Genomic DNA, 25350 nt, shown 5'->3' with positions numbered 1-25350 from the left:
TATACTTTATACAAAGTATCATAATGTATGACCCTTACCTCATGATCCGCACTGGACACGCCCCCAAACACGGCTCTAAGCTTCCCCGCGCCCTCCCTCAGCCCACACAACTGGCCGTCCTTTATGGTGAAGTGTGAGTCGTGTCGCCACTCCACGGAGCGCGATGCGAGTAGGCGAGCGCGTGAGGCGCCGCGCAATATGGCGGACACGGGCACGCACGCGCCGACGCAGACGGCGCGAGAGGTGGATACTTCTACGGTTAGCACTTCTTCAATAAGGACCTGTGAGATTGGAAATATAACAGCTTTATTGATGCGAACACAACACAAAACTAGAAAAGAAGAATAGTAAATAAATAATGACGACCATTTGGATCATTCGCCTAGAAATAAAGAAATAAATAAAATAAATAAATACTATCATTCATTCGGGTCTAAATTGGATGTACAGATATAGTGCATAATTATTCGTATTATCACGGAAACGTACGAACGTGTCTTGCTATTTCAGTCAGTCTCGGTACAAAAAGTACTGACGTTGACTGAATTAGCATGACAAACGTTTCCGAGAAACAACGAAGTAAAACAATTATGCACTACATCTGTATAGAACATAGTCAAATAGTTGTAGTAGGGAAGGTAATCAAGGTACTATCTTGCACACAAGACTCTCACATAAGACCCACCGATGGTCTATTAACTTTGTTTCCATATGTTATCCCTTTATAAGGCATTAAGGTGTTAGGAATCATGCAAAATTCAACTCTATCACTTTGAAATAAAGTTAAAATTCAAGTGGGAAATGTATTCCCTCTGCCTTATAAAGGCTTAACATATGAAATTATAGATATATACGATGGGAACTAACCTCAACATGTTGTCTATCGCCAGCCACACACTGGTCCACAACTAGCAGATCATAGCTGCCCGGTCCGGGCACTATAGCCGTCAGTTTACCGCCGTCGACTGTACCACTGGAGCCTTTAGGCGTCTCTACAGCGTACTTTCCGCTACCGCCGGAGACCGTCGCTATGTTGGAGACGGTTTCGCCTTCCCAGGCTACACTTATCTGTGGAATATAGAAATTATTTTAGGTCTTTTTTACAGTAAATAGGTAAATATCGTTGTGCAAAGTTCGTTTAAGAATTTTGTGATTTTACTATCAGACAAAATACTAATTAATATTTTGTTAATCCAGTTAAAAAATTGATTCATTTGTGTACTGAGGTACATTAGTAAAGGTACTTAGGTATGGAGATGATTTTATAAATAAAGAATGACTCACTCTAGACCGGGCCGGGACCGGGCCGGAGCTTCCGACGCTTCGTTTTGTATGGAAAGTACCACGTGAACACCGATCATGCAGCCCTCATAGAAAATGACATGTCGGACACCTCGGCCCGGTCTAGCGTGAGTCATCCTTAACTTACCCTCTGTGGATCACATTTGAGGGGCGCTACGACCCTCGCTTGAATACTAGCGGTCGCCTCTGGAATGCTCGCTTTCAGAGTCCCACTCCAACCAATAGCTTGCTCGTCTGCTACCACTAGCTGTAATAAAAAAAATATCAACAAAATAGTCTTGTGTATTTATAACGCTATCGACTGTTTCTACCCGAACTCTATGTTGTGGTGGTAAGGTTCAGTTTTCAACAACAACACAGAGAGCTGACCATCTGTCTTATCAAGTCATCCTTATACCAATGCAGGTAAGGTACAAATTACAAGCACTCTCACCTGATAGTACTTGTACGGCACTGGGACAGGCACGTATTCTGGATGGTGCTCAATAAACAGTCTGTCGACAGCTCTAAACTCTATGCCGGGGTGGTTAGGTTCAGTTTCCCACGACACACGCGGGCCTAGCTCGTCGAGTAACTCTCTGCCCAGCGCGTCGAGTAGAGTAACCTTTACTGTCACTTCGTGGCCGGGACGCAGCCATATTCTGGAACAAAATAGGTTAAACATTTGTACACGCTGTTTTTTTATAACTTTGAATTAGTTTGAACGATCTAATCTTTAACGGGAGCAATAGGGGGTATTACTGCAATGCTCTGCCGCCAGAGTGCAGCACTAAGCTACCTAGTAAACCTTAGAGTAACTTATACATACTGTGCCTTAAACTGTTTTTTGACAAGTTTTCACAGACAATAAAATATGACATTGAGGCATCAAGGCGGTTTGTTAACAAGGGCAACGCAAAAATAGAATTTATATAGTAATCTGCCTCTTTATCGCTTGCATATGCAAGAGTGATAGAGAGGTTAGATAACGAAATTTAGATTTTCTTGTTTCGCGGTAGACCTCCAGATTGTGATGGATAGTGATAGTGGCGCCCCCTACGCAGAGTTTTGCGTAATATTCCCTATTCTAAAACAAATGCCTGTAAAAATTTACTGCATAAGGTGATACAGAAACTCGTGCATGCTGTTCTGCAAAAAAGTTATAGGTACGCTTACTTCGGTCCTCCGGAGCAGTTGTTAGCATCGGCAGGCTCTAATCTGATGCGCGCTACGTATTGCGCGCACGCGGAATCGAACTCGGCAGACTCGCGCTCCTCGGCGCCCGAGATCAGAGATAGGCGGGTGTCGCCTTTCTGCAAACAATAAAGGTAGAGTTAGACCAACAGAAGTCAGACAAGAGACAGAGCTAGACGATTTCGATAGCACACGCAGTGTAAGTGTTATTTTAAACGTCAAACTTCTATGAAATTATGACGTATAACACTTGCACTGCGTGTGCAATCAAAATCGCTGCAGACTTGTCTTGGTCTAACTCTAATGTAGGTACATATTAGTGCGAGCGAGTTGAGAGAAGTCAGACGAGAGAGATAGACGATTTCAAAATCGTTGCAGACTTTTCTTGGTCTAAATCTAGGTGTTGATAATGTTTTGATTACCGCCCGATCCCCTATCATAGTGTTCATAGTAGATTGGTCTGTAATTCAAAAGAAATAAATTTACAATAAGGAAAAGTAGGAAAACCATCGCAAGTACACAGATTTAAGCTATGCGAGAGTCATACGGGTAGTAGGGCTTCACCAGACATATGATTCGCCTGATTCACCTGACATATTATGATTATAACATTTATAACATACCCTATACGACAGGACGGTGTGAAGAGATGCGCGTCGTCAGCATTCGACTCGGGTAGGAGGGCTTCACCAGACATATTAATACGACTACGATAATTTTATAACGTACCTTACCACAGGACATTGTGAAGAGTTGCAGATCAGGGTGGCGGTGTGGCGGCGGCCCGTCACGTTGCGTTTAGTCCGCTATGTGGGGGTTATTCGACTCGGGCAGTAGGGTTTCACCTGACATATTAGAACGTACCCTGCGACAGGACAGTGTGAAGAGTTACAGATCAGGATGGCGGTGCGGCGGCGGCCCGTCCCGCGTCGTTAGCTCCGCTATGCGGGGGTCATTCGACTCAAGCAGTAGGGTTTCACCTGACATATTAGAACGTACCCTGCGACAGGACAGTGTGAAGAGTTGCAGATCAGGATGGCGGTGTGGCGGCGGCCCGTTACGTTGCGTTTAGCTCCGCTATGGGGGGGTCATTCGACTCAGGCAGTAGGGTTTCACCTGATATATTAGAACGTACCCTGCGAAAGGACAGTGTGAAGAGTTGCAGATCAGGATGGCGGTGCGGCGGCGGCCCGTCCCGAGTCGTTAGCTCCGCTATGCGGGGGTCATTCGACTCGGGCAGTAGGGTTTCACCTGACATATTAGAACGTACCCTGCGACAGGATAGTGTGAAGAGTTGTAGATCAGGATGGCGGTGCGGCGGCGGCCCGTCCCGCATCGTTAGCTCCGCTATGCGGACCTCGACTCCGGCAGGAGAATTTCACCTGACATATTAAATACGACTGACATATTAGAACGTACCCTGCGACACGACAGTGTGAAGAGCTGCAGATCAGGATGGCGGTGCGGCGGTGGCCCGTCCCGCGTCGTTAGCTCCGCTATGCGGGGGTCATTCGATTCAGGCAGAAGGGCTTCACCCTCGGCTAATACCTGGGAAGAGAAAAAAAAGGATTAGTCGAGGTTTTATTGTAAAACGTAGGGACGTTGCGCCATTGCGCCTCGCTATCGCAAATTGGTTTGTATATGAGTCAGATTATGCTGTTTTGGTATTAAGAAAAGGTAGTAGGGTAGATATTTGCTGAGGGTCGAATTGCTTTACCCAAGTTTGAAGTTAAGTGCCATATATGTCTAAATATGAATTGCTATCAGTGACAAGCTGGGAGAATAACAGAAAGTGCTCGTTCCCACTATGTCGGATGTCGTGGCGATTTTTAATCGTGTGTCGTTGCCGCTGTTCTCACTATGTCGGATGTCGGATCCGGATTTCAATCGGGTGTCGGCGGTACTGTTCCCACTAGTCGTCTGTCGTGCACGATCGCAGCTGGCGTGTATTTTTCGAGTGGGTAGCGAGGCTTAGTACAAGATGAACGTCGACGAAATGTTTGTGGTTTTGTATTATTTGCGAAAGAAACGATTAGAGGCAGTTAAAAAAAGGAGATATTGGGTACACCCAATTCTCAGGGAAAGATTTACCTTAGGAATATTTCAGAATTTGATAGCTGAATTAAGAAGTGATGAAGTGAAATTTTTCAATTATTTTAGAATGTCTATAATTACATTCAATATTCTTCTATAGTCTTGTCCCAAATAATACCTCTTTCCTGAACAAGTGCGATCAAATCTTCAGAATTTATAATAAGTACAGCCATTATTACAATTTTGCAGCATAAAAACACAATACTCTCCTTCCGCGCCAAAATATGTCTGCGCAATGCGAGCGATCGCAACGACGCGGCAGCGACGCGCGGGTGTGTGAGGGGGTGCCGCGCGGGCGGCGCGGGCGAAATCGTTCCGACATCCGACAAAATGTGAACAGCGCTATATTCACTCGTACGCGAGCGAGACACGACACGATTTTTTTCCGGGCTGGGAGGGCTGGCAAAACGCACGACATATTATGTCGTATCCTACACAAAATCGTTGTCGGACGAGTGTGAACAGCTTCATATAAAATGTTCTGCCAGTGGAAGGTACGATTAAAAATCGCCACGACATCCGACATAGTGGGAACGAGCTCAAAGGCGTACAATTTTTAAATCGTTGGTTCGGGGAGCGAAATTTGGTTGGGACCAATGGATTTCATGGGAAGCGGCAGTCGTGGACACGGCCACGTTAAACGCTCAGGGTGGCCTTCCATCTGTCCAATGCGTATCGCCTCTCACATTTGACTCAGTGAGAGAGTGAGACACAATGGCATCGGACAGATACCAGCTTTAGATAGAGAGAGTCGCGGGGCAGTACTCACGGGCAGCGTGGCGCCCAGCAGCGCGGCGGCGCGCGGCGGCCACACGAGGCGCGGCGCGGCGCGCACCAGCACGCGCGCCGTGGCGCCCGCGCGCGCCCGCGACGCGCGCAGCAGCGACACGCCGCGCGACGCCCAGGCGCACTCGATCACGCAGCAAGCGCCGTCTGAGGTCAATGTATAAAGGGTCTAAGTACCAGTGGCACCATCCGCACTTAACAGACTGAATAACACCACCTGGCGCGCCGCGGCGGTTTACTATGAAACTTTCCGTACAATAAAATATAGCGAACTCTTTAACGCTGACAAATAGTTTGGTGCGACCGACCCTAAGTATCACTTAACTCGAGTCGATTCATAATAAATAACGGTCGTAGACCTACACTATTTAGCCCAGACCGATCCAGTCAAAAAGATGACCGTAACGAACCCACACACGGGTTTCCCAAAGGTATACCGCGGTCGGCGATCACAAATAATTAGATCACAGTGTTTTGTCAGAGTAGACGAAAACGTTCAGCCGATCACAAAATATGCGACGAATGAAATGATTCTCCAGTACAATATGTCCAAATTTTGACAAAAGAAAAAGAAACTCTGCGATGAAACTCACCAACGGGCTCCACCCAGGGGGCCGCAGTGACGTTGTGGGGTTCTGGGCCTTCGAGCAGTGACACCGCAAATGATGCGCAGTTGCAGCTAGAAAAGAAAACAATTCTTGACATATAGATAATGCAAAATGTTTTTGCCTGTTTTTACTGTTTTTCGGCCATTTTAACCATGTTTTATAGTTCATAGCTTCCTAATAGAGCCCGACGCCTAATCCTATTGTCTATTGTTAAGTAAAACCGCTCGTGCCACGTTCCACAACCACCTGCATAAAAAATCGTTCGTTCACTTTACCCAGGTAATTGAAATACAACTCCTATGAAAATTGCAATAAGACTCAAAATGAACTAATTTTCTTACGTTGTGTGTGGTCCGTTCAACTCGCCGGCACCCAGTATAATTATACTTGGGTTACTGAGTGCCGGCGAGTCGAACGCTACAGAACCAGTCTAAAATGTGTCATCGAGATGCGTAACAAAGGCGCGTTATCGGAGAGCCCACCTACACTGGTTTTTTGAGCGTTAGACTAGCCCGCGCTCAGGTGCCAAATTGAATAACGAAGACCCTTTTTTGCAGGTAAGTAGCACGTGCGGTTTTACTTAACAATAGACAATAGGATTAGCCATCGGGCTCTATTGGGAAGCTACGAACTATAATACTACTGGACAACTGTCGCTAAAGACTCAACCCCAGATCGCATGAGATCACTATCTCGCTCTGATAAAAAATCTCAGCCGAAATATATAAAATACAACAGCGAATTTTATTTCACGATATCAGACGACGGACGCTACGGAGCCACGCTGTTACGTCGTCGCCCAAATCTAATGTTTAGTTAATTTCATTTTTTATGTGTATTGTTTTTCTTTGTCTTTTATTTTGTAGTTTCACAGTGCCTTGGTTTTATACTGTAATGCTGTGTTACTTATATGATCAATAAATAAATGAATGATTAGTCCCAGGTTAAAATTCAGTATAATATTCTGATATCCACTCGGCTAAGAGTAATAAATCAGGATTATTACGTACGAAATAAACACTGTAAGCTAAGCAATGCTCAACAGTGGAACTTTATAATGAAAAAAAATGCGAACGTCGAAGTAATAAATGCATTTGTATCAGATTTATTACTTACGTATGGAAGTTGTAGTATTCGCCAGTAGTAGGGTGGGTAGCTGTCAACGCGATGTGCAGATGATGTGGTTTGCCGACGCGAGCGTGCCCTGAGCTGGATACTTGGATCAGCTCCGGCGGGGCGACTAGCACTCTGTGGACAATTGATCGATATAGAGCTTTAAGGTACTTAAAATAGAGCTAAAATTTGCATACCTCACAAAAATATGTCGTCAATTCTATGGTACTGCAGAACATTTTTTCTTGGTGTACAGTCGCCATCAAATATATCGGAGCGGCCAAGGCGCTCACAAATATCTAAACACGCCACTATTGTCAGGGCGTTAGAGTGCCTGTTCAGATATTGTGAACACCTTGGCCGCTCCGATATATCTGATGGCGAATGTACATAGACGTTGAGGTAAGGTTGAAAATGGTCAGATTGAGTTCTGTAGTATCAGAAGAGAGTATTATATACTTTTACAGATGAAACGTAAGGACTCTTATCTGATGGAAAACCACATGTAGGTTGTCGAATATGACGTCACAATAATTCCTAAATGCATGTATATATAGATATATGACTGTCTATGTTTCTATAATATACTTACTTGCCAAAAGCCCGTACATAAGGGTAATCCTTCAGTTGCACTCGGACGTCTGTCTCACTCGTGCCGCGGACGGCTAACATGCCCGCGGGAGAGAGCGAGATGGCATGAGGGTCCGCCGTTTCTACTTCAGACCACTGAACTTCCTCCTCGCCGCCCCCGCGATGCTTTAGCTGAATTTCCCTGTTGAAATATTGTTATATTAAGCATAATAAACATGGTCTTAATTATTGTATATCTTAAGCAGTATAGTGAATTAAGGCCTGTGCACACCGGCTGCGTGTGCGTGACGTGCACGTGCGCGTGCGGCGTTGTAGTATACAGATCCTTATGAGAGATGGCACACCGCTTGCGTGACGTATGCGTGTGCGGCTCCAACATTTTAGTGCACGCACACGCGCACGTCACGAACACGCAAGCCGGTGTGGCTCGGCCTTTAATGACTAATGCCTTCGGTCTGCAATGTCAATGAAAATTCAATTCTAAATTAAAAATCTGAAGGTCGTTTTTTAGCTGGCAAATCAAGGACCCATGGACCCACGAGGTGATTAACCTCAAAAGGACCCATGGACCCAAGGCCTGATCACTTATTAAATAGGACAACTTACTGAGTAGTATCAGTCCATGCTACGTAAAGTTCTGGAGGAACTACTGCCAATGGCTCAATGGCTACTGCTGATGCTTTGCCTTCCACCTAAAATAACAAATTAAAACTATTAAAAGGTATAAAACATACGCGTAAAGATAAATCCATACTACAAACTAGTATGAGAGTAGTATGGATTTATAACAGAAGAAGCTTCAACAAGCAAGCAAGCAAGAGAAAATTAAACTTCAATATTTCATAAAGTGGCATTCTATAGAACTTGCTAACTATGTAAACAAAAGTCACTAGTAAATTCATCATTCTTTGACAATTTCAATATGGCGGTTTGTTTACATAGTTAGTAAGTTCCATAGAATAACAAGTAAATTGTCTTTTGTTACCGACTTAAACTGTATGCAATAAAATTTAAAATTGCTGCAGCAAATGTAATAATTTCCTACCTTTCGAGAAACACTCCGTCCAGCAACAGAATAAAGCTTAGCCGTAACCGTGAACGGCCCCGCATTATTCGCCACAGCGTCAGTAATAGTTCCATTCTCTGTCGACCTGACCAGATCCACATTCGCCTCGCCTTCCACCGTCAACCTTATCAACATTTCATCGCCAGCCGTCAACGCGCGTCCATCCTTATCATATACCACGCAATGTATAATGAATAATTCTGATTGTATGACTAATTTCGCTGGTCGAATAGAAACTTTAATACTATGAGGCTCAGCGACGTTTAAAATAGCCGTAGCGACATCTGTAGCGCCGGATAGGAGGTGGACGTTGGTTGTGCCGATTTGGGTGCCTCGGACGAGGCTTATAGAGTCCTCTAGACGAGCTATGTCGGAGGTCGGGACGCTAATGTAGTAAAGTGTTTCGGCAACGTCTTGGATAGTGAGGCGGCCCGCGCGTGCACGGACAACTCTGCAAATAAATGAAAACCAGTCAGTGTGGGACACTTTTACGCAGCATACTACGTAGGCCAGGGGTCTCCAAACTTTTTTACTTGAGGGCCATATTGCACCTCAGAATTTCGCGCGGGCCACCGTCGGCGCCAGGGGGAGGGGGGGAGTGTATAATCTGATTGCTGCTGTTAGAGCTGAACTGAGTCCCTGGAGCCTGGCTCCCGCGGGCCGGATTGGAACGTTGTCGGTGGGCCGGATTAAAACGCTTCGCGGGCCGGACTTGGCCTGCGGGCCGGGGTTTGGAGAGCCCTGACGTAGGCGAACAACACGCGAACGCGAAGCGAAACGATGCGGGGCGGGGTGAATCAATCCTTTGATACCTATATAAGTGTCCTACGTGGGCAATCTCGTTGCGAACGCGAACGCCTTAGGCCCGCCGCGCCGCGGCGCGTCGCGTTCGCTGACGTGAGACGCAGCGTTACACCTTTAGGAGGTGTTATGTATCAAATGTGAAAACCAATATCTAGTTTAACAACTGCAACGATGAAATTATACCGTGTATATCACTGCACTTGTTTTTTTTGTAATATTTATTTATTTATTTAAACTTTATTGCACAGTAAAGAATATGTAGAGCCAGGCGTGGTTCACTCCGCAATTTCGTCGCTTTGCAACAGCTACAAGTACATCTGTCTCGCGCCAATTTTGGTGGCTAGCCATAAGCCGCGCGTGGCGCTTGCGCCACCTAGCGGTAATATCTGTCCTAATCGTAACAGACGCGTTTTGTTAGAGAGTGAATCTTCTGTACCTAGTACCATTATTTATTCTGTGGTAAAGCTAATGAATATAATACACCTACTTATATCGCAGCGTATCCCCAGGTGCTATGGTAGCTATAGCCGGCGTTAAAACCACGCTAGCGACCACATTCAGCTTGAAATCAGTACAGATGTCTTTAAGACAGACGGTGACGCGCACATCGCCCATGGCCTGGCCGTAGAGCAGCACGGAGTAGGAGCGCACGCCGAGGCTCTCGAGCTCGGCTATGCTGCGAGGCGCTTCGTAGTCCGTGTCCCGCCATCGGACGAAACTGGAATATGGTAACGGTTATTAGATATAATGTTAGGTGCTAAATGATTAGAAGCAAGGGAAGTAAATGTGCTTAATATAAAAAATGAATGGTAAAATTGAAAATTGTACTGTCCAAAACTCCCAACTACTTAGGGAGCGGAGCGGGCGAGCGTGTTAACGTAAAATAGTATGAGCAACGCTAACTGACGCGGACAATGCGACTGATTTTACCTAAAAATCCGGTAATATGCGGGTCCCGCTCCGTGCACCCGCGCCAGCAAGCAGACGCTCTAAAAGCTGTTCCCAAAATTGTCGACGCTATCAAAGAATTGTTTGGTTAAAATTCGGACTGCAAAAGTGTACTTACGTGACTAATGGATCTTTTTCGATATTACTGCCAAGGTTTTCTATGGTCCATGTGAAACTCACTCCTTCCAATGTTGAGAATGTGTTACCTAAATACAAAAATAATAAATGAAATCGGCCAAGTGCGAGTCGGACTCGCGCACGAAGAGTACCGTATCATTACGCAAAAAAAGGCAAAAAAATAACTTTGTTGTATGAGAGCCCCACTTAAATATTTATTATATTCTGCTTTAAAGTTATTTGTTGTTATAGCGGCAACGCAGTCGGGTGACAGACAGACAGACAGACAGACAGACGAACAGAGGAGTCTTAGTAATAGGGTCCCATTTCTAACCTTTGGTTACGGAACCCTAAAAAGGGAAAGGTTAATTTACATAGTACTCATAGTAGGTAGTAAAATAAAATTACAAAACAGTGGGGGAGGGACAATTGTAATAAATATTGATATAGATTATAGAGGAACACGTGGGACAACATGATGTACTAAACCCAACCCAACTACGCTCCCTACAGGTGTTCACGGAAGACCAGCGTCAGGTACTACTCCAGTAGGACCCGGCATTATGCTGAGTGTTCACCTTTTTCAGTGTAGTTACAGTGTACAAGTTATAAGTCTTTTTTCTCTTTCTTTCTGTGTATGTATTGTATAACTGTGTACTTATACTGAAATAAATCATATTCTATTCTATTCTAAAACAATACTCAATAAAATTCAAGGGCACTCCATGTAGGTATGTGACACAAACAATTACAATTAACTATTCACTGTGTATAAGTACACTTATTAGTAAAACGTACAAGGATAGACCAACTTTTTTTAGTCAGTCTCAGGGCTCGGAACCGGTATTTTTTAAAAACCCCGAATTAGCCCAATATTTTGAATTATTTTATGCTCTGTACGTAGGACTGAATCATGTATTTAGGTAACAACTTTGTGTTATTAGATTGTCCCATTAAAAATGAAATAATAAACCAAAGAACCTAATAATACCGGTATTTTTGTATGGAGCAAATACCGGTTTCCGACCCCTGGTCAGTCTTTTTCATCATTACATATTACTTTCTCCTGACCTGAGTATCTTTTTAAACCATATTAAAGAGCATTTAAATGATTTAATAAAACATGTAATAGAGGTCATTATAAGCCCATTCCACTGTGGGAATGTGGGTCATCTAAATAAATAATGATTGATGTTTTAATGGAATAATTAACAACATTTTTCCTATGTTCATGTTTCCTCTTTGAAGAAAGTCAATGATAAATTGATAACAGAAATAGTTGCTCCACTTGTTTTTAGGGTTCTGTACCAAAGGGTAATCGGGACCCTATTACTGACAACCTTTTAGTGTCATATTTATTAATCAGACATTTTATTCCAAACTGAATGTGAGTTAATACATTATCACTTAGGGCCATCCCACATCTGGCGTCTTTCGAGCGTCGGCGCCTACAATTCTATGGCCGCTGCTCAACGGAATGTCATTTTCCATAGCGCTGAGTGGTGCTGACCAGACACCGACGCTCGAGGGATGCTAGATGTGGGGTGGCCCTTAACGGCTTTCATTTATGTATTTGTATATTTGGCTTTGGGATTGACATTTTGATTTGATAGAAGAAGAAGAATTCACCCAACACTCACCCGCATCATCATAAGCAACCACCTCAAAAGCCTCCGGTGCCTCTTCCAAGTAGAGCTTCCAAGTTGTGCTCATCACCTTCAGCGAGCTGATCACGTCTATGTCTACATCTCCCCGCAATATCTATGGATGGAAACTCAGTGTTTTATGACATAGGACTGTTCCCATAACTTTCACATGCAAGCTTTTAGTTTTTAAGTGCATCATATCTTTCCGTATTAATGTTATAACCTACTACTACTACACAAGAAAAGTGACTTATAACTCCTGTAAGGCTTTTAAAGTCATTAGCTGGAAATGAGACTCACAGTCTAACTGTACACACATTTCCCTATATTCAATAAATAAATACACAACTACAAATTTCAATTATCATATTTGTTTGGCCCAATGATAAGGTGATAATCTTAATTCCACTTTCCAATTTAATCAAATAGTTATGTTTTATGCATTTCAGCAATCTTATTCTTTTATCAGTTTGAGATTATGAAAATATTCTCGCAATGTACAATAATAACAAAGCCCAAAGTCAGACCACTAAACAACATTCATACACTTTCCCGCCATAAAAAATATAGCGTATTTACCTCGCCGCTGTTGACTTCTTCCGCAAGAATAATCACGGAGCCGGGTGGTTTACAAGATTTAGACACGGAAACCCTTGCAGCACGGGAACAATGCCCCCAGGAGTCGTCATAAATAGGCTCCAAGTCGATGATGTCATCGCGGGACAAACTCCTACAAAAAATCATTGTGTAACCAATTTGCATCACGTTACCAAGAGAATTTTAAGTAGAAAGATGCTGGGTGTACTTACCAAGTATAACAACCACCTTCTATTATTTCGAACGTGAAATTCACGGTCATGTTATCAAACCAAGGCAAAAGCACCCTCGGCGTGTTTATTTTGGCACTTTCACTGGTTTTCATACACAAATACGTAATGCACGTCAGGATAAATCCTCTGCGCAACGACTCCATAGTTCTTATTGTATTAATTACATGTGAAACTAGATTTTTATACAACTTTATATTCAATAAATCCGCTCTAACCTACAAAAACAAGCAGCGCATTTTTGAAATATTGACAGTTTACGCCGGTGTTGCGGGCTTGCGAGTTTCGTGTGGTCCGCAACGCTCAGTGTTGCCAGGGCTCTGGAGTCCTAAGTTACGTTTCGTTTCCCTAAAAGTCACGTTTTTGCTACTTAAGTCACATTTTTATATTATTGTATTGTATGGGTAGGTATAGCTGGTCAAGCAAATCTTGTCAGTACAAAAAGCCGCGAAATTCAAATTTTTTATGAGACGATATCCCTTTGCACCTACATTTTTCAAATTTGACGCCTTTTTTACTGTCGCGAAATACGCGATGATTGTGAATACATACATAGCAACACTAAATCCGGAAACGGAATAGAAAGAAAAACAAAATATATTGTCGATGGTAAGTTGAAGGATGCTTTCTTTTGCTCACTACCATGAAAATGGCGGTTTGTACTTTTAACTTTGTCCAGTTATTAAACTTAAAATCAGTGTTAGTGGCTCGGGATTTCCAGGTTTCAGCACGTAAAAGCAAGCTAAGTATTTAGAGAATAAAAAATGTATCTATACGTTGAATGCATAAAGTTTCTAGCATTAATTTCTAGCGTGGTGTTATAAATTGTCACTAAAGCTTACTCCAAGCATTTATTGGGCATGTAAGATGGCATGCAAATTAAATTAAAATTCCAAATCATGTGTTGGTTTGAGGGATGGTATAGCCTACCAATAAAATCAGATTATTCAAATGTACATGCAAGAACGATTCGCATGATACATCTGGCTTGGCCAGGGGGCAAGCGTTTTAAATAGTTTCTGTAAGAACACTAAGAACGATTCACATAAATGTATGTGGCTCACCTCGAGGTTGTTCGCATGTAAGTTGGATTCGCATGTGACAGGTATAATCTACCAATTAAATAAAGTTATTACGTGCAAGTTGGATTCGCATGTAATAGTTAATAGGCACTCGTTTGTAGACCGCTGGAGCCAGCCTGTAAGTAATAGCACCGATGTGCTGGTCGCGGATCTACCACAAACTTGGACGAGTGGGCCTATAATAAGATCAAAGTAAGCGTTTTAGGTCCCATAAAACATTTGTAGGGAACATTCACAGATGTGGTGGTTGCAGACCTTAAACGAGCTCTAATGTGTATGGGCTTTATGCCATTATTTAGGATTGATATACCATGGTATAGGGCAATCTAATGAGACCAGGTCAGTAAACTGCTCAAGCCATAAGCGTTTGGCAAGGTAACTTATAAACAATCAGTGATGAAGAGTATAGCTATATTGACTGCCACTCTATGTAACAATCCTTATAAATTTACTTAGGAAATATTTAGTGATTCGGTTGGAATCAATGTGTTAATACTTTAACAGGTCGTGGGGAGAATCATTGTGCTCTGCTCACCTGCAATCTTAATCTGGAGTTCTGGGCATCCCGGGCCATGTCGTGAGAAGCAATTATAAGGTAAGGATGACCATATTTCTACAGTACAGATTAAAGCCTCATTTATCATAATGTTAGATTTTGTATGTTCATAGACAAAGTTACATAATAACACCAACAAGCGAAGCAGGTAATTTGTAATTACTGAGTTATAATTTATATTGAACTAAGGCATAAGCTATAGTGTTGAAAGATCTCATAAATTCCACTATTAATTTTATCATAAATAAAATGTGTGCCAAATTCATCCCCGTTGGTACATATTTATGGTGTAGATGCGAGGGATTCATTATTTAAGAAGGAGTAAATAATAATAAGAGGTTTCTGTACGGTGAATGTAGTCATCCTATCTTAAAAAAGCAGTAAAATATAAAATTAAATGAGAAATTAGGATCACGGTGGCGACATCTGTGGAGGAATAGACTAAACTTGATTGATCACTGAAACTAGCTATATTATGATAATAAGGCACGATTTCAGGATAATTTACGTCAGTAAGCAGACGGGCAGCTATTTTTAATAAAGAAATGTTGTTGTATTTTATTTCACAAACCCCTTTAGTATTAAATACCACATAAAATTTAAGTTAGCTTGTTCTAGAACCCGAGAGCAGTTCGGTAAGTGAAATTTACAGGTAGTTCATCTAGTGATTGACAGATGGCGTTTTTAGCATAAAATCTAAAAGTGACAGCTATTCCACCACAGATGGCGTGGTGAACTGAAGTTGTACTTGAATCGGAATCGTACAAAAAATTTATTTGAATAATATTTTTATAATTTTGTTAATTAGTCATGAAATTCTTATGAATAATTAATAGAGAATAACTTAAAGAGTAAGTCAAAACGGAAACATATTGCGAAATTCATTATTCGTTCCACAGACAACATAACTATACATCATCTATACATCAACAACGTAGTGACATTTTGCAAGTTTGCTACAACCAAGGACGAGTTAAAAAGCCGGCTATTTTGCGAATAAACATTCACAACTAGCTTAAATAAGGCGAAATCACAAGAGGAATTCAGTGATTTACGAAAGAAAAGTGTTATTTGATGGGACGATCTGTTAGTTCATCAGGTGAGAACAGACAATTTTGTTTACATGTTATCGAACAAGTTGCGTGCGCAAAATAAGTTGTTGCCTTTAAAATTTCGTACTTTATAGTGAAGGAAATAGTACACTTCGATCCGAGTTTTAGACGCATATCCAACAAAGTTAACAACAATAAAATTGTATTATTTATTTATAAAAGGTACTACGTCAAGGTTATAAGTGGATATCACAAGCAACATAGCTACACTATTGCTCAATTGAGAGGAAAACATATTGCTCCATCATTAAAGGATATTTAACAGAGGAAACTAAAGTTCTATAACGGGCCAGGTATGTAAAAACAAGTACTGATTTCCTTGACAAATTTTAACTTGCATTTTTAATGAAACCATTTGGTATAAGAAATAAATCACATACAAACTAAGAATTTAGTCCAAAACAACATTATGGCAACAAACAGTAGTCACTTTGAGAGAAAATTTGAATTTTCATGATAATTATTTGTCATATTGTTTATTTAAAATAATATTTGGTTGAACATTTTTCATCAAACATTGTTAATAACCATGAATCAGTTTGATAACTTTATAGTTCCTGTGCACATATTCCTAAAATACAAAGGAATTAGTAATATTTTAATACAAAGATTATTTCATTCATATTTATGTAAATTGTTTTCTGGTAACAGCGTTTATTTTAATAAAATTGCTAATTTGTAGTAACTTGGTAAATAAATATATACTCCATAACAAAACACACTAAAAACATAAATCAGTTATGTTTAAATTTACACATTATGAAATAAATTTACTTAAAAAAGTTTAAATTCATTGAAACATGAAGGTGCACGGTAGAGCGTGGTCAAGTACTACAAGTTTATTTCTGGTTATTGAGGTTGATGTGGAAGTGAATAAATTAATTATTAATTTAAGATAAATAAACGAAATGGAACACTGGACAAAATTCAAAATTGTAAAAATGACTGCAAATATTCAGATGGATTAAACCTGAATAATAATGTAGTTTAATGGAAACTAGTCGGCTTGTGTTTTTGATTGTGATTATTCTTGTTGAATAAATAAATCTAGAAAATGCTCTTGATGTTTCTTGCTGTTGTGAGTAAATTGCCAAGAAGGGGCACGGTAGTGTCACGTCCAAGTCAAATAAAATGAAAGTAATATCTGGTTCGAGAATTAGTGCTATGTTTATAGGCTAGGTCGAACTATATGTGAGACCTGGATGTGAACTTTAATAAAATAAAATATCACTAAGCAAGAGTAACAATTCAGAGCTACGACCAATATTTAAAATGTTATATGCCATTATCAGGGAATGGTATGAAGTGGGTCTAATAAATTAAATTCACAATCAATACACAACCTGTATATGAAAGTCACTTGCCAATAAATTGTGTTGATGAGACTATAGCTTAGTCCATTAAGAAATTGTTTACCATCCATTATAGTCAAAGATAATAATTTCAGGTTCAGTGCACAACGCCACTTTTTAATAATGGAAGAGATATATTTGACGAGGTTAAACAAATTTGTGTCGGAAATAAAGAATCTATCCAACAACTCAAGGATCCTCATTTCGTTAAAAGCATGGAACGATGAAGAATATGAACAAGCCAAGATTGCTTCGGCAAAACTACAAGCCGTAATAACAAGATTTAATACCGAACTATATCAGTACTTTAAAATAGTAACAAATCCAAACGCGGACGAGATTTCAACCATGACAACTGAACAGTTGGAAGGTGATGAGACTCTGGCTGAATTAAACGCCCTTATTCAATCTAAACGAGACAAAATTGGTGTACCATCCACTACAAGCCACCCTAGTAATAGAGGAAAGTTGCCAGAACTTAATTTGCCCACATTTGATGGCAATATTTTACAGTGGACACAATTTTGGGACCAATTCAGCTCAAATATTGATCAGAGAGAATTAAGAGACGTAGATAAACTTCTGTATCTAAAAACATCCTTGAAAGGAGATGCGAAGACCATTTTAGACGGGCTAGAAACAACTAATGACAATTATAAAATAGCTGTAGCCACACTTCATAACAGATATGGTAGAAAATCGCAAGTAATTGATGCTCATTATTCAAAATTATATAAAATGACAAAGGCTGAGAACTCCGATGAATGTAGGAAAACATTAGATGACATTGAACGACACTTAAGAATTTTAAATACTTTAGGAGAAAATACCGAACATAACCACCTTAGATTCTTAATTATGGAAAAATTCCCCGAGGATATAATATACGAGTTGAAACTGAAATTGAAGGATGAGTCTATAGAAGAGTTAAGAAAAGAGTTGCAAGTAGTGCTCACGGCCAGAGAAGATGCAAAGAGAACTTGTGAAGAATTCAAGAATAAGGAGAAGAGCTTCACTACAGAAACGCTTCTAATACAAGAGTCCAGGAACAAGAAAAGAACAAGGTCGAGGAAACCAGATGTTAGCAAGGACACACATAAGAAGCATAAACCAACCTTGACTGCCTTTAGTAAGACATATGCCAATAAACGAAAGTTCATGGAAGAAAGAAACAGTTCTGCACCTATTCAAAAGAAAAGAAAGATTTCATGTATATTCTGTAGTGGAGATCACTTCAATGATGAGTGCACCAAGTTCAAAACAGTACAACTCAGAAAGTCAAAGTTAAATAACCGCTGCTACATATGTTTAGGTCTAGGTCACCGTGCAAGAACGTGTAAAAGAAATTTTAGAACTTGTCTACATTGTGGAAGAAAAGGACAACACAACAGAGCACTGTGCCCTACGAAGGAACAACCCACGAAGGAACAACCTAAGAAGGAAACCACGACCTCATTACATATCAATGACGATTCGCCAACAGTACTCCAGACAGTTATAGTTAACGCTATAGGCAGAAACAATACAATACTCGAATGTCGTGTGCTCTTCGATTGTGGCAGCATGAGAAGTTATATCTTACAAAAGGTAGCCAAAAAACTTAACCTGGAATCTGAAGAGAAACAGCATCTCACGGTATTTACCTTTGCTGAGGATAAACCTCGTGAGTTGGAGACTCCACTGGCCAGACTCTGCTTGCAAACAAAAACTAATGAACTAAAGTTAATATATGTCAACATTGTGCGCTCTATGACTCATGAAGTATCCACCTTTAGCAAGGACTTCTTAGAATGGGAACATCGAAACAAGTATATTCTATCCGATGACGGATCACTCGAAGATCAAGTTGACATCCTGATAGGGAACGACTACTATCAGTCACTAATGCTATCCGAGAAGATAGAGATAAAGGAAAATCTATATCTAGTGAATTCTGTGTTTGGTTGGATGCTGTCTGGTCGATCAAGAGAAGAAAGAGGAGAAGAATTATCAGTACTTACATACTTCCAAGCCTCATACGAGACCAAATTAAATGAACCAGATCTACCGTTGGATAATACATCTATGAGAGCCTTATGGGATTTAGAATCTATAGGAATTGTCGACTCGCCTAACACCAATAGAGATGAAGAAGCGATCAAGCATTTCAACGAAAACACAATACTAGAAAGTGGAAGATACCATGTCAGCTGGCCATGGAAGGATTATCCTCCAGAGTTACCAACAAATTACGGATTAGCATATGGAAGACTTGTGGGGCTCGTGAAAAGACTGGATAAAGAGACGTTATCAATGTATGAAAAGACATTAAGTGATCAATTGGAAAAGAAAATTATAGAAGAAGTTCCTAACAAGAAAGAAAGGGATCATCCTATACATTATTTACCATTTCACGAAGTTATGGCTACTGGAAAAGCACTTAGACTGGTATATGATGCTTCAGCGAAAGTAAAGAATGCGAAAAGTCTTAATGAATGCTTATATGCCGGTCCAATGATGCTAGAAGACCTGACTGGATTATTAATTCAATTCAGATGCCACAATGTAGGATTAACTGCAGACGTAGAAAAGGCTTTCTTGCAAATTGGATTGAATAATAATGATAGAGATGTGACTAGATTTCTATGGCTGAAAGATACAGAAAAACCTGTTACTGAAGACAACCTTATACAATACAGATTCACTCGGGTACCCTTTGGAATTATCTCCAGTCCATTTTTATTAAATGCTACAATAAAGCATCATCTACAGACCTCTGAAGGGAATTATACAAAACAGCTGGCCAATAACATATATGTGGACAACCTACTTACAGGCACAGAGTCAGTAGATGAAGCATTAGATCTGTATAAAGAGGCAAAGGACAAGTTTTCTGAGATATCAATGAATCTTAGAGAGTGGAGTTCTAATTCAAAGGATTTTCTCAATCAAATACAGGATGTGGCTCCAGAGATCACAGTGAAGACTTTGGGCTTAAATTGGGACTTAAAGGAAGACTCACTCCAACTTAGAGCCAAAGTAAACAAGAATAATGAGATTACGAAGAGAGGAATACTCAAAACTATAGCGGCAATATACGATCCTTGTGGATTCAGTGTACCCATAGTACTGCCAGCCAAACTACTTCTCCAGCAATTATGGAAGGAAAAGGTCAAATGGGACAGCTCATTATCTAATGAAACAAAACAGAAATGGATGAGTATTCTAGAAGATCTTAAAGAAATAGAGTCAATACGTCTACCAAGAAATATGACTGTGCCAAATAGACATAAGGCACAATTACACTGTTTTACAGATTCTTCGACAGTAGCCTACGCGGCTGTAGTATATCTGGTGCAAGGAGATAACGTCCAGTTTGTAATAGGCAAGTCACGTCTTGTACCTACCAAAGATCAAGAAAATTTGAAGATACCAAGACTTGAATTACTAGGTGTTTTAATTGGAAGTAGACTTATTAAATATGTCTTCAAGTTTTTACAACTGGATATAACGGAGATGATATTGTGGACCGATAGTCAGATCGTAAAAAGCTGGTTTTATTCAGACAAACTACTGGAACCGTTCGTGTCTAGAAGAATGGACGAAATTAGAAAAAATAAAAATCTAATTGTGAGATATGTTCCATCTGGACTTAATCCAGCAGACACTGCAACACGACCAAGTACCTCAAAGGAAGAGAGAAATGGGTGGTTAAATGGACCCGCCTTCTTACGACAGGATTCAAAGACCTGGCCAAAAAGCCCAGGTGCTGAAGTTTCTCTTCTGTTGGCGGAGGGTCTGTCTAACACAGATAATCATCAAAAGGCTAAAACATTGTCTGCCGAACCAAGTCCAGTAACAAACTTAGATCCTCAATTACAAGAAATAAAACAGCTACAAGAAACAATGTTTCCGGAAGAAGTACAAGGAAAGAAAACAAGTCTAGCTCGCAGCTTAGGTCTATTCTGTGACACAAATGGAATACTAAGATGTGACGGTCGTCTTGCGCATTCAGACTTATCTTACGACGCAAAACATCCTATTCTTTTACCAAAAGAAAGCGAATTGACTGAAAAATTTATAAAGGAAACTCATGAAAAGAATCTTCATGTAGGAGTGGCTCATACTTTAAGCCTTATACGTCAGAAGTATTGGATACCTCAAGGTAGAAGTAAGGTCCAAAAAACGTTAAGTAAATGTCCAAGATGCGTGAAACACGGAGGAGGTCCGTATGAATTACCCAAGACTCCTGCATTACCGGTAGAAAGGGTGAAGTATACAAATTCATTCGCTTATACAGGAGTGGACTATTTTGGACCAATGGTCGTGAGAACGGAAAGCGGTCTAAAGAAAAGGTGGATCTGCTTGTTTACGTGTCTAGTGATCAGGGCAATACACCTAGAAGTTGTCAAGGATCTGACTACTAACGAATGTCTTATGGCATTTAAGAGATTCATAGCTACAAGGGGGGCTCCGACTCTTATATTAACAGATAATGCCTCACAATTTAGATTGTTAGGAGAAATATTAACGGAAGAAGGAAATTTTATAACTAACATAAAATGGAAATTTATCCCACAACTTGCACCGTGGCATGGAGGTGCTTATGAAAGGCTAGTAGCAATTGTTAAGCATTGCTTAAAGAGAACGCTTCAAAAACATATGCTGGAAGATAATCAACTTTTAACGATTATCAAAGAAGTAGAAGCGGTTACTAATACCAGACCTCTCACTTATGTAGGATCAAATGTAGAGCACATACTTAAACCTGCGGATTTCCTAACACCGGGAAAGTGTTTAAGTATAGAAGTACTCATGGAAGGTCTACCACTTTCCGGATCACTGATCAAACAACAACTTATAGAAGGTTGGAATCGTGGCAACAGAATAATGGATGAATACAAAGAAATGTTTATTAACCAATACTTATTAAGTCTCAGGGAAAGGTATCGAAATTCACCTAAACAGGCTAGAGTGAGGTCTCATGAAAGTCCAATGGTTGGAGATATAGTACAAATAAAGGGTGAAGCCAAAAATAGAGAAGGATGGAAGGTAGGAAAAATTTCAGAATTAATAAAAGGAAAAGACGGTTTGTGCAGGGTTGCAAAGGTAAAAGTGGGAGACAGTGTGTTCACAAGATCCATAGCACATTTGTATCCTCTGGAAGCGGATGAAGAGGCATCATTCCAAGATTCTACGAAAGAATCCCCAGTGTATGAAGATAAAGAATTACACATCCGCACTGATGGTCTTTCTCAGTCCTTACCATTAAGAACTGAAGAGAGTAACGTCTATGTTCCTACTAGCTCTATCAAAGATCATCAAAAACTAAGCAAGAATAATGAAAACGATTTAACGATGGATCAGAGCGAGTTGTTGGAGAATACAAGTTCGACACAAATTATGGAAACCACTCCAGATCCAGTTCCTTCTGGCATAGACACAGAAATGAATGATGAAGCGACGTCGAGTCACCAGGCTGAACCAAGTGATCAACGTCGAGTAGCTGCCGTTCAGGCTATGGAAAGGATCCATAGATGGACGCAAGAATTAATGTCAACTATCCAATAAACTCTATCAAAGAGGCGGGGCAGTGTCGCGAAATACGCGATGATTGTGAATACATACATAGCAACACTAAATCCGGAAACGGAATAGAAAGAAAAACAAAATATATTGTCGATGGTAAGTTGAAGGATGCTTTCTTTTGCTCACTACCATGAAAATGGCGGTTTGTACTTTTAACTTTGTCCAGTTATTAAACTTAAAATCAGTGTTAGTGGCTCGGGATTTCCAGGTTTCAGCACGTAAAAGCAAGCTAAGTATTTAGAGAATAAAAAATGTATCTATACGTTGAATGCATAAAGTTTCTAGCATTAATTTCTAGCGTGGTGTTATAAATTGTCACTAAAGCTTACTCCAAGCATTTATTGGGCATGTAAGATGGCATGCAAATTAAATTAAAATTCCAAATCATGTGTTGGTTTGAGGGATGGTATAGCCTACCAATAAAATCAGATTATTCAAATGTACATGCAAGAACGATTCGCATGATACATCTGGCTTGGCCAGGGGGCAAGCGTTTTAAATAGTTTCTGTAAGAACACTAAGAACGATTCACATAAATGTATGTGGCTCACCTCGAGGTTGTTCGCATGTAAGTTGGATTCGCATGTGACAGGTATAATCTACCAATTAAATAAAGTTATTACGTGCAAGTTGGATTCGCATGTAATAGTTAATAGGCACTCGTTTGTAGACCGCTGGAGCCAGCCTGTAAGTAATAGCACCGATGTGCTGGTCGCGGATCTACCACAAACTTGGACGAGTGGGCCTATAATAAGATCAAAGTAAGCGTTTTAGGTCCCATAAAACATTTGTAGGGAACATTCACAGATGTGGTGGTTGCAGACCTTAAACGAGCTCTAATGTGTATGGGCTTTATGCCATTATTTAGGATTGATATACCATGGTATAGGGCAATCTAATGAGACCAGGTCAGTAAACTGCTCAAGCCATAAGCGTTTGGCAAGGTAACTTATAAACAATCAGTGATGAAGAGTATAGCTATATTGACTGCCACTCTATGTAACAATCCTTATAAATTTACTTAGGAAATATTTAGTGATTCGGTTGGAATCAATGTGTTAATACTTTAACAGGTCGTGGGGAGAATCATTGTGCTCTGCTCACCTGCAATCTTAATCTGGAGTTCTGGGCATCCCGGGCCATGTCGTGAGAAGCAATTATAAGGTAAGGATGACCATATTTCTACAGTACAGATTAAAGCCTCATTTATCATAATGTTAGATTTTGTATGTTCATAGACAAAGTTACATAATAACACCAACAAGCGAAGCAGGTAATTTGTAATTACTGAGTTATAATTTATATTGAACTAAGGCATAAGCTATAGTGTTGAAAGATCTCATAAATTCCACTATTAATTTTATCATAAATAAAATGTGTGCCAAATTCATCCCCGTTGGTACATTTACTGCCAAGATCTGCTTGACCAACTTTAAATCGATTTTCAGATTCAGAAAATAATATATTTCACAAAAAATCTACTAACCTTATATGATTTTTCTTTTTGAAACACACATTTTCATACTTAATGCTATTTGTGATCGATTTCATGAATTTTAAGGCGTATCCAGACTAGTCAATTTTTCGCCAATCTGATTAAATTGCCCGATCGAATCAGGACGTGCGGACGCAAACGCCAATTTGGCTTGCCGAATTAAATCGCCGATTATGACCGATATTACCGATAAAACGGAGTACGGGCGCAAGAATACCAATTTGTGACGCCAGTATTTTCTTTTTGGGGCATTTTTTCAATTTAGGGGTACTAATATAATATCACCATAAATCTATTGATTTTTTGTTCCTGAAAATAATCAATTCTACCAGCAAAATTTGCACTTGATTACTTTGCCTCACATGTGGATAAAATGCAACTTTCTTATCAGTTTTTGAACAATCACGAGAGCCTTTATGCGGTATCCACTATCCAGACGGGATGAACAAATCGACTGATTTGGTCAGAAATAAAATTGGCGTCAATCTCCGATTTAAGGCGTATTCAGATTAGTCAAATTGTCGCCAATCTGATTAAACTGCCCGATCGAATCAGAGGCCGCCAGAGGCGTATAGATAACTACTAGGTATACTATCAAACTAAATAACACCGTCATGTCAAGGTAACAAGTCTCATTTTGCCACGACTATTATAATAAACGTGATGGTGGATGTAACGTCAAAGTGCCAGTGCAAGTGTCAACTTGGGTGCGTTCACTGCGTTCCTAAATAATACGAATTGCAGAATTAAACTTGTCCAAAATTCGACTAGCTTAAAAAGTCACAAAAATTGCCTCATGATCGAAAGTCACGCACATGTCACACGAGAAGGCCAAAATTCACGAAAAATGTGACTTTTGTGACCATCTGGCAACACTGGCAACGCTGCGTTCAGTTTTTCATTTCAACATTTATTCTCATCAAAGAATACTCATAACCACGATGAAAGTGACAACGATATGTGATGAGATATATATATTATGTCTATGTCATGAGATAGTGGTGTCTCTTTCTAAATGGTTGCTAAATAAACGCGCGGTTCTTATTCCAGTGCGGCGAGCAAGTATTTAAAAACCGTAACTTGCACAAAGAAAGTGCAGCTCTAGGTCAT

General features: G+C 40.3%; 2 protein-coding genes across 2 annotated transcripts in view; one reads left to right on the top strand and one right to left on the bottom strand.

Annotated features, from left to right (window-relative positions):
• LOC134672985 (uncharacterized) overlaps positions 1–13373 on the bottom strand; it is a 36557-nt gene extending 23184 nt beyond the window's left edge. The window contains exons 1-17 of the mRNA XM_063530944.1: positions 13058–13373; positions 12828–12978; positions 12243–12363; positions 10604–10691; positions 10025–10255; positions 8713–9184; positions 8274–8359; positions 7669–7848; positions 7080–7211; positions 5949–6034; positions 5339–5502; positions 3895–4023; positions 2458–2594; positions 1736–1943; positions 1430–1549; positions 868–1068; positions 39–281 (exon numbers count right to left, since the gene is read on the bottom strand). Coding sequence (XP_063387014.1) covers positions 39–281; positions 868–1068; positions 1430–1549; positions 1736–1943; positions 2458–2594; positions 3895–4023; positions 5339–5502; positions 5949–6034; positions 7080–7211; positions 7669–7848; positions 8274–8359; positions 8713–9184; positions 10025–10255; positions 10604–10691; positions 12243–12363; positions 12828–12978; positions 13058–13221 — 2913 coding nt within the window. The 5' untranslated portion in view covers positions 13222–13373. The remainder of the gene's footprint in view (positions 1–38; positions 282–867; positions 1069–1429; positions 1550–1735; positions 1944–2457; positions 2595–3894; positions 4024–5338; positions 5503–5948; positions 6035–7079; positions 7212–7668; positions 7849–8273; positions 8360–8712; positions 9185–10024; positions 10256–10603; positions 10692–12242; positions 12364–12827; positions 12979–13057) is intronic.
• Positions 13374–15706: 2333 nt separating this feature from the next.
• Positions 15707–22727, top strand: LOC134672871 (uncharacterized). The gene is made up of 4 exons (XM_063530820.1): positions 15707–15812; positions 15988–16118; positions 17273–20530; positions 22256–22727. The coding sequence occupies exons 3-4, from the start codon at positions 17301–17303 to the stop codon at positions 22725–22727; spliced, it is 3702 nt and encodes a 1233-aa protein (XP_063386890.1). The 5' UTR covers positions 15707–15812; positions 15988–16118; positions 17273–17300.
• Positions 22728–25350: the final 2623 nt, after the last annotated feature.

This window comes from Cydia fagiglandana, chromosome 17, assembly GCF_963556715.1.
Source record: "Cydia fagiglandana chromosome 17, ilCydFagi1.1, whole genome shotgun sequence".
NCBI classification, from domain to species: domain Eukaryota; kingdom Metazoa; phylum Arthropoda; class Insecta; order Lepidoptera; family Tortricidae; genus Cydia; species Cydia fagiglandana.
Note: the sequence above shows the minus strand (reverse complement) of the source record. Positions and strands in the feature narration are given on the sequence as shown.